The sequence below is a fragment of the Cariama cristata genome, unplaced genomic scaffold (assembly GCF_000690535.1).
Source record: "Cariama cristata isolate BGI_N322 unplaced genomic scaffold, ASM69053v1 scaffold20603, whole genome shotgun sequence".
NCBI lineage: Eukaryota > Metazoa > Chordata > Aves > Cariamiformes > Cariamidae > Cariama > Cariama cristata.
In genome coordinates this window covers 3224-13143 of record NW_009610408.1, presented here as the reverse complement: position 1 = coordinate 13143, position 9920 = coordinate 3224, and the positions used below count along the sequence as shown (strand labels likewise).

The 9920-nt window shown below is 44.8% G+C and overlaps 1 protein-coding gene across 1 annotated transcript in view; it reads left to right on the top strand.

Moving 5' to 3' along the window:
- Positions 1–9416, top strand: part of RANGAP1 (Ran GTPase activating protein 1) — a 19925-nt gene extending 10509 nt beyond the window's left edge. Inside the window, exons 12-16 of the mRNA XM_009697878.1 lie at positions 57–170; positions 537–639; positions 2566–2654; positions 4543–4664; positions 9213–9416. Coding sequence (XP_009696180.1) covers positions 57–170; positions 537–639; positions 2566–2654; positions 4543–4664; positions 9213–9282 — 498 coding nt within the window. The 3' untranslated portion in view covers positions 9283–9416. The remainder of the gene's footprint in view (positions 1–56; positions 171–536; positions 640–2565; positions 2655–4542; positions 4665–9212) is intronic.
- The last annotated feature ends 504 nt before the right edge of the window (positions 9417–9920 follow it).

Below are 9920 nucleotides of genomic sequence, written 5' to 3'. Positions count from 1 at the left end.
TGAACCAATTTACTTGCTTCCAAGAGTAAACCTGAGATGGATTCTGCCTGTTTCAGGATTCAACTCCAGTGCCGTCTCCTCCTGTGGATGTGGCCACGTTCCTTGCTTTCCCATCGCCAGAGAAGCTGCTGCGACTAGGACCAAAGTGCTCTGTGCTGATCGCTCAGCAGGTAGGTGAGCCAGTGGTCTTGTGTGCTTGATTCTCTCTCGGAATCACTTAATCCCCAGAGGTGATAACTTTCTTGAGACCTAGATTTGCATCTTCTCCCTAGTGATCCTGAGGAACCTTATGGAAGCAGATGATGCAGTTAATGCTTATGCTGGCACCAGAGCTTCTACATAGAGTAGCTTTGTTTCACAGTGTTGCTTATGCCTTGTGATAAGGCCAAGGCAAAATTGATGCCAGTCAGCTGAATGCTGTAATTCTTGTCACAGCCCTAGCGGAGACCCATCTTCTGTAGCTGGTGAGCAGTGAACTGAATGGCCCTTGATTTTTATTTTATTTTTTTTTTCTTTTCCGCCCTCTTGTCTCTCAGACAGATACATCTGATGTAGAGAAAGTAGTTACAACTCTCCTAAGGATATCCTCGGTCTTCAAAGATGAAGCCCCAGTGAAAACAGCAGTGCATGAAACAACAGGTGACTGGACCTTTTTTCACCTCATGGTGTGACCTGTTTCAGTCTCAAGGACACCAGTGCAATACAGAGGAAGGCCACTGCGGGCCAGGCCGTTGAACTGTTTTGTCCCTGGCAGCGGGAAACTCCAGATAACAAAGTACCAAGCTGTGCCATGCTGTTGTGTGGAGTGAAAGCAGAGATTAATTCTGAACTTAGCGTATCCTGTGCTTGCAAAGCTTGGTCGTGAGTGTCTGCTGTAGTTGCTGTCTTAGTGGACCTGTGCTACCCTTACTCTGTCTGCTTGATGCTAGGCTGTCAATAGCCAGTAGTTCTGTGTTTCAAGGTCAGTTACTTTTTCAAGGCTGTTTATTTAAAAAGTATTTTGCAGGAAGTAACCTCTCCAGTGTAGTATTAAGAGCCTGTCCCTGGAAGTGGCCAGGCTGGATGGGGCTTTGAGCCACCTGATCTAGTGGAAGGTGTCCCTGCTCATGGCTGGGGGTTTTGGGACGAGATGATCTTTAAGATCCCTTCCAACCAAACCATTCTATGATTCTATAAAAGAGTGTAAAGAGAGACCTCTTAGTGTCTTTAATTTCTTCAGGAAGCAGAGGTTTGCAACATGGGACAAGGCACAAGCTAATGTACAGGCAAGGGACTATTCCTCACTGTATATTGTGGAGCAGTGATTCGGGTTAGGTCTGACTTTTGGGTGGACTAATAGTATCCCTTCATGTTCTCACCTGGAAACAGAAATTTCCAAACACTCCTAGGCATCTGACCGCTGACTTTCATCTTTTTCAAATCCCCCAGCAGTACAGTTCTCCCATACATAAGCTACCTATCAATATTGTGCCAAAGAACTGGATCAATTTTTAAGATCACTTAGAATGATTTACTGCAAACAAATGTGCATTTCCCTAGTTTGGAATTTCTTATTTTGGACTACATAGACATGGTGAAACTGTGTTAGCTGCTGTCTGTAAAACAGTGATGTAATAGAGTTCCCTGCAGTTGGTTATGGGTCCAATCAGCCAAAAATAGTCAGTTGGCGTCTCATTGAGCTACTGCTGCTCAAACCTGTTACGAGTTGTCTCCAACAAAAAATGGAGCACAGGATATTCCTGTTGTCTGATATCTGCTTGTGTATCTATTTATCTCGACAGCTGTTCCTTAGTACTCCAACTCCTTAGGGAAAGGTAGAACCTGGCAATTTATTTCCTTCCAGAAAAGCAACCACCAACTGATAATGGCGTCCCTGGTTAATATCTGACACTGTTCTACAGCTGCTCTAGTGGGTTCTGCTCATTCCAAGAAACCAGAACGGCCAGAGGTCAAAACGGGTGCCTTGCCTACCTTGTAGACATGAGAGGCTAAAGCATAGGTTTGCCCATAGCTTGTGGCAGAATATTGGTCCTGAGGGAGCCCAGAAAACAGCTGAACACATTTTCTCATTGTGTCCTCGCTCATTTTGGTTTCAGATGGAAGGTGAATTCTTACTGACCTTTAAAATATCAAGGGTCTGACTCTTGCTGCTCTGCTTCATCTGATCATATTCATATGCATGTATGCACATAGCACACATGTTCAAATGCGTTGAGTAGAGCATTTTGTGGTGCATAGGACTGAGGTCAAATTGCATCTGAAGCTTGGCAGGGGCAGAATTTTGTGGGGGTTTTTGTGCTTTCTGTTGGGTTTTTTGTTTGCCTTCCCCCCCCTCGCCCTTTGTATCAGGCCTTGTACTTAAGGACTGGGTTTTACCTGTCTCAGTGTTTCAGAGATTATACCTAGTCCCTGCAGAGACAACTGGAATCTTAACAGGCGTTACCTCCCAAAACTCCTTTAACAGCTGATGTTCCCTGAAGTTCTGTATGATCAATCTTGATCTTAAAATCCATAACAGCATCCCTTTCTGTATTGTTTAATACAATACATTTATTTCTTTTTTAGATGCCTTGATGAGAAAAGCCTTTACTTCTGCCACATTTAATTCAGATGCATTCATCACAAGCCTCTTGATCCACATGGGACTGCTTAAGGTGAGGAAGCAGGAAAGAGTTAAGTTATGGTCTGTTTAGGCTGTTGGAAGACCAGACTGGCTGGATTTTGGGTAATTATGTTGCCATGGAAGCAGCTGGGTGCCTGTGCATGCCTGATGCCCAGGGACAATGGAAGCCTGCAGGTCCAGCAGAAATTGTAAATTGCAAGGTTGCATTAGGATGAAGGAGATGTCAGCTCTTTGTACCTCTGCTGTTTAATGTGCTCTGCATTCTCAGTCATCCCCTAAAGGCAGGGAGGGTCAGGTAAGAAAATAGTGCCGCTGCTGGACTATGGTGTCTATAGGGAGCCGTGTCCAGGAGTCTGATCTACAATACTATTACTTAATGTGGTCCTTTAGGGCATCTCTTAGTAGTGTGGCTCAAAAACATATGTCCAACTACTCATGCTAGATCAGTAGCATTCAACTTCATGCTTTGGAGTATCTTTGCTAAATACTAGTGTTAAATATGTAGTTACAGGGAATAAACTTTGTAAGAAAAGATGGAGGATCAGTAGGAAACCTGCAAATTGCATTAGAATACCTGTAGCTTTACTTCCAGTGAGATGACTGAGGAGAAGTTCTGTCTGCAAACTTAAGGAGCACCTTTGCCTACTTGTGCTGCAAGGGTTAATGTTTCTCACTGCCTGAAGAGGTAGAAGTTGAGAATGGAAGCTTGGACCAAGACAATTCTAAACCACAAAATAGCCATAACATCTGTTATAGCAGCCTGCTCTTAATTAGGTTTATAGATTTCCTTCTGGTGATATCCAGCTTGGGGTACGGATAGCTGTTCACATGCTTGGATACATCTTAATTTCCTAAAAATCAGTTTAGCCTTTCCCTGTGTTGATTGGACATTGGACCAACGTTGAGCTTCCCACTTCTCAGGTCAACAGAACCCAAGATTGCTTTTTGTTCTGCAGAATGCTTGTTTCGGGGACTACCACATATCTCTTACCCATACAGAAGACAGCAAATATGCATGAGGTGCAAAGCCCAGATTTGTGCTCCAGAAGAACTCTTTCAGGCCAGGAGGTGGTATTGACAATAAAGCCCTTGAGGATCAGCCAGCTGATTGTCATCTGTCATATAGAGGACTATTGATGAATTAGGCATATGTGGAGGGGGGGGAGCAGCTTCCATCAATTTCTGTCCTACGTAGCTGGAAGCACGTGAGCGACAGATATTCTTAGCACCACGGACTCCAAGGCATACATCAAGGAACACAGGTCTAGATCCTGTCTACAGAACGAAGGGCTTTAGTGAAATGACAATGGAGAAATAAATGACAACAGTGTAAAAGTTACACCACATAGGTTGACATCATGTTGGGAGCAAGAATAACTTACGCATCAAGTAAGCAGCGGGGTGACTATTAGCTTTATCTTGTACATAATTGTCAGACCAGTTCTGGGAATGCTGGGTCAAGTTCTGGAGGAAGCCTGCCGAAGAACTGGAGGCGATATAAAAATTAGCTACAGAATAATACAAGAAAAAAATTATGTCATTAAGGCAATTGAATTCTTTATGAATTGAAGTCTGGTGGACTTCCTCAGGAGAACACTTTGACACAGGGCCTCTGAGAAGATTTGGCTGTTCCACGGGCAGGTTCATTACTTCCCTTTCCTCATTACTACTGCTGTCAATTGAGAAGTGCTAGAATGTTCTTGATGCTGCTCTAGTTCAGCTGCTGGTGCAGGGAGGCTGTAGAATTGGCTGCCTTGGTCTTGAGGAACATTGCACTTGATCTAGTGACCAGCTTTCTCTCCTACAGTGTATGGGAGCACTTCATTCAACAGGGAATTCGTTGCCTCTGTGAACTACGGTGGATTAGATAAAACAGTGATTATCTGATGTCTGACTTCACCTTCTTGTCCTTTTCTCAGAGTGAAGAGAAGATCAAAGCTGTCCCAAGCCTCTATGGTATTCTTATGACCTTGAACCATATGGTCCAGCAGGATTATTTCCCTAAATCCCTGGCCCCGGTTCTCTCAGCTTTTGTCACAAAGTGAGTATTGTACTTGCCATGCAGTCTTCTCTACGGGAGCTAGTGGAACTTTTTGAGGGTTAATAGCTACATGCAAGCAGTTCTGTTAAAGCCTGCTAAATATTTGTTCTGAAATTAAGGATTAATGGTTTAATGGGCCTCTACTTTTATCTTGCTTACTCCAGTATGCAAGGTTTAGGGTAAAAAAAAAAAAAATCTTGTTCCTAAAGAAGAAATAGTGGAAAGCTGGCTTTGCAACTCACTGGCTCTTAAGCAGAGACTGCTAATGCCAGTCACAGAAGAGGTGTTTTGAGCTTAAGGACATCTGCTAGGTTTCTAGCTGCTGCTTGAGTCAAGTATGAGTACGCCGCATCTAACTGCGCTCTCCAGATCATCCTTCTGAGTGTGAGGGTCAGCAGAGCTCTACCTGAATTGTTGTGCTGTGTAACACTGAACACCAGCAGATCTCAAAACACTGCAAAACAGAAAGACTGAATTTGTTTCTAAATGAAACTTCTTACTGTGACAGCAACAAGGTTAAGTGATTTTTCTGAGAGTTAAATTGAGAGCATGAGTGTTGAATGAAGCTGCTTCTACTGCCTGCCTCTAATGTTGTTGCTTCTAGTATAGGTATAGAATCAACCCCCACCACCTTTAGGTTCTTTAATGTATTAAAGCTTGGCAAATGCAATAGCTGTGGAAACCATCTCTCTTCTGTATTAAATCGGTGTGAACTTCAGCATTGATGAGCCTTAGAAAAAAAACCACGAAACAGACCTTCCCTCAAGAGAGTAAGGATTAAATACTACTCTTCAGCAGTCAAGAGGAGAAATGGTCCAAAATTGTCACTTTAGGCAAAACCAGCAGAGGTCTGAAATCCATTTGGAGCTTGGTGGCTGTTTGGCTCAGCATGAACCACGTGCCATGTAGGGTGAGAGCAGCTTTTTAACAGGTTCCAGAATGAGGCTTAAGCCTTCCTGATTTTCATGGTATGAGTAATACGCAGACGCTTAGAATCTCTTGCTGATGAAAAGCAGAGGCGTCAAGTACTTGTGGTCAGTACGAAACACGGGCGATAGGGATGCAGTCAAATATTGGTAGTCCGTCTTTTCTTAGTTCTACTGGGATTGGAAGCAGGCCAGTTGTGATAGGGGAGAAGTTTTTCCAGGCGTTGGTGTGCCTGAAGCTGTCAAAGCTGATGTGTAGCAGCGGTAGCAGCACCCAGCCATGCTAAGGTCAGCTTTGGAAGATAAAACTGTAGCTAGCTTGTTTACCCATGTGCAAATGCTCACCTAGAGACCCTTCTGGTGGAACAGTTTGTCTGCTGTCTCCTCTCTGTGGCTTGATCAGGCTAAGAGTTAGGCAGTTACAAGCCAACGATCACATGCTTTACCAACCGAACAAATACACCTCCAGCTCAATCGTTACAGCAAGAAGTGTCAGGACTTGTGATGTGAAGTTGTCCAGACAGATCACTGGATTTCTGCGGTTTCATACACTGCTGCTGCCTGTGATCTTGCTTATTGATCAAGTAGATATGTACAGCGAAAGGATCCAATACCAGCCCTAAAATAAAAGGGTGAAGAAAATGCTGGCTTACTTCATCAGGCAGTAGTTATACAGAGACCCAGCTTGATCAAGAACCATTTAGTGTCTATCAGCCCCAGCCCTCCAAATAGAGGATTTAAATCACTTGAAGTTGGGAATACAGAAAATGGGACTTTGGTTCAGTGCATTTGACCCTTCTAATTGCTTATGTCAGGTTCCAGTGCCCAGAGTAGCCTCATAACTCAACTTGACGTGTCTTTCTAAATAAATTTGCTCACAGAAGACACTTGTCCCCCTCTCCCTGTGTGTGTGTCTGTAGGCCTCTCCCAGGTTCGAGGCCTGCAAAACACCAGTAAATGTTTTTCATCTGTAGATGATGCTGTATGTGACAAAATAAGAGTAAAGTTCTGGTCTTCATGAATTCATCAACAGAAATTCATTGAATCCACAGTCAGCATTTCACTACAAGTGCAAGAGGGGAAAGTCTCTTTCTGAAAGTGTGAGATTTTTCAAAGGTTCTGTAAAAGTTGTGTGAGAGCCGAGAGCCTCTCCCAGTAGAAGGCAGACCTGTCTGCCTGCCTTTGGTACGTAAGGGTGCTGATGCCAGCTTGCAGTGTGCCTGGTGCTATGACATCCTTTGAACCGTAGCTGTCTCTGATTTACAAACCCCTCTGTTGCAAGGTGTGATATTATCATAGGAAGCTTCTGTCCTGTGCAGCATAGTGAAGACAACACTATATACAAGCAATATAACTTTGTGTTTTATAAATATATGTATTTCTTAAATCCTCTCCCTAAGGGAACAAGGAGAACAGCTGTTAAATCCTTTACAGTTGCCTGGAGAGAACAATACCAGTTCAAGAACCACAAAGTCCAGTTAAAAGAGCTTCTCCATTAACCCATGCCCTTTGTCTTTCCTTGGAATTCAGTCAGAACAAAATCACGTCCTAACCTTAAATCAAACCTCTAACTGGTTAACGTAGTAATCTGCAGAGCTCATTTGGGCTCTGTTTCTGCAACAAATCTGCTTCCACTCTGTCAAACCCATGAGCCTTTCGTTTGCAGCAAATTGGTATGCCTTTTTGTGACATTTTCTAGGTTTTTCCGGTTAGCTCCTTTGGGCTTCTAGAGCTGCAAAGTTCTTGTAGCTGCCTAGGCTAGAGCTCTGCTGCCTTTCGCTGCAAGGGGCTTCCTTCTGGAGCAGTCGTTCTCCTCCTTTCTTTTGTGACAATTTGGGATGTTGTAGGTAGTGTTGTCCATTCAACGATGATAATAAAATTATGGATACGGACTGTAAGCAGCATCCATCTTACTCTGCTCTCAGCCCTTATTTTCTTTCTTTGGACACAAGAGGGTACTGGGATCCACATGTGCTTTTCCATAATCTTTTAGGTGGAAACACTGAAAGTATGCGGATGTCTGCCTGCCCGCTTGTGACTTGTGGGAGGTGGTGGGGGGGTTTTTTGTAAGGGTTGGAGTTTTTGGGAGGGGGGTTGGCTCTTTTTTTTTTTTTCTGCTTTTTGCTGTTGGATTGAATCACATTCAACAGTCTGTAGCAGCGAGTGGCAGGCAGTTTAACTCCACAGCAAGTAAGGAGCCTCTTAGTGTTAGAGGAGGCTTAGTGTTGGGAGTGGAGGCTGCGGAAGCTTGGCTGCGATCAACATCAGCAGTTTGGGTTCTCTATTTCCACGACCAGGGAGCTGCTGAGACAGAATCAGCCTGCTCATTGCAAACAGGCCTGGGTCTTCCAAAGGTGACGACTGAAAATACCTCACCCAGCCACTTTTGAAGACAAACTGCAAGTTGTAATTATGTCCTGGCTGTTCGGTGTGGGGTGTTGAATGGCTCTTGGGGGAATAAAAGGGGTTAACTCCTCTCCAGGCTGTGCTTCTGTTAAACCGCAGCAGACATGGAGCCCTGTGCCGACCAACCTCTGCAGCCATTGCCCGTGGACTGCAAATCCAGAGATGAACTTCTTGCTCCTACCCAGATATTCCAGTCTTTATTTCAGCTCACCCTTCTTTCCCAAATTGAGTAGACCTCACTCCTACTAATTATTAAAGGTTATTTTGGTGTGGTGGGATGGGAGAAAGTAAAATTAACTATTTCCATTCTCAGAACAGTGGAAAACATTGGATTAAAATTCTTTGGAGGAAGTTCCTTAATGGATGGATACAGACGGTTAGAATTTTCAGCGATGCTTAGAGATCAGTTAGTCTGTGGAAACGGAATTATATGTTACTGGGAGGTGATGGCAATGTTAGGGAAATTTAGCCCCGTGTTAACCCTGCTGTGACTGTATATTTCCGTCGTCTAGTTTCAAGGAGCAGGTTATTCTGCATGAGGTAGACCTCGCTATTGCGATCTCTGTGCCAGGCCCTTTCCGACGATGCCCTGCAGGATCTCTGGGCGATTTGTAAGGCACCCTGAAAGGTGGCCCAGCGAAGCTGGTCAGGTGTTACCTGACCTCAGGGGTGGGGAGGGCAGGAGGTTACATTGCCTCTTTTAAAGATTTAAAAGCCTCTGAGACCAAAGTCACCATTGATAGCAGATGAGTTGGTGAGAGAAGATTTGAGTGTCCGAGCAGGCTTGTCTTCTGTGTTTTGGGGCCTAAACAGTGGATCTGTGTGGAAAATCCCATTGCCAGAACGGCGGGAAGGGGGCTTCCACCCCCACCCACTTTGTTCTACCCTTAATGAGACACCGGGCTGCGGAGATCAACAAGCTGCTGCTGATTTTTGTACCCGTGGAAATAAATGTTCTGACTCTTGGTCATTGGCTTCCTGGCTCGGACTCGGCGAAGCAGAGAGAATTGTCCACAGCAAGCTCTGAGTGGGAAGCAGTGATCTGTGCAGCGATGAGGGAACGGTTTCAGAAGAGATAATGGAAGGGAGAAGATGTAGGCTTTTGGGCGTGCGAGCCCAGTGCGTTTGAAATAGCGTTTATTTGCTCGTTCAAAGTCAGACACAAAGCAGTTCTTAAATTTAGGATTTTAAATCTCTCTCTCTCCTCTTTCCACAGACCAAACCGTGCTCTCGACTCCTGTTCGTTTGCTCGCCACATGCTCTTACAAACCCTCCACCAGCTGTAAGATGTGCTGCTGTGCCCTTCCCTCCTCATAGGACTGTCGTCAGCGGAAAGCTCAGAGCTGCGTGATGGGAGAGGATCCCAGAGCCCATACAGACCTGCTGTCCTTTCCTTTTTTTTGTTGTGGTGGTTTTTTTTTTTTTTGTCCCTGCTGCAGGAGGTCTGTCCTTCCTTCTGCCTTAACAAATTTGGACAATTCCTTCTGAATATTTTTTTTCTGTTCCTCATGAAGTGACACCCTGGTCTGCAGGGCAGGTGTTTATGCTAGAACGCTCAGCTGCTGAGCCCTGCGTGAATTGAAAAGAAGAATTCTCCACTTCAGTCACACTGGCAAGGGTGTGCCAAGCCTAACACGGGGCCCAGAAGTGCTGTCATCAGGATCAACCCAGTTGGGCATTTTATTTTATTTTATGGGACTGTGGCTCCTGCCTGATAGCATTCAGCACCGTGCAAGAGAGAGGCTGCTGCTGCTGCTGCTGCTGTCCCTGCTTCTCCAGGCCAGGGAAGTGCTTGACCCTCTTCTGCCGCTGCCGGGTCAGAGGGGCAAGGTGTGCTCCCCTTTGTTTCTTCTTTCAAGTCCATTTGTCGAAAGCAGTGTGTGGCTGATTTGTATTTTAATATACTACTCCCCTGCTGCTGTGG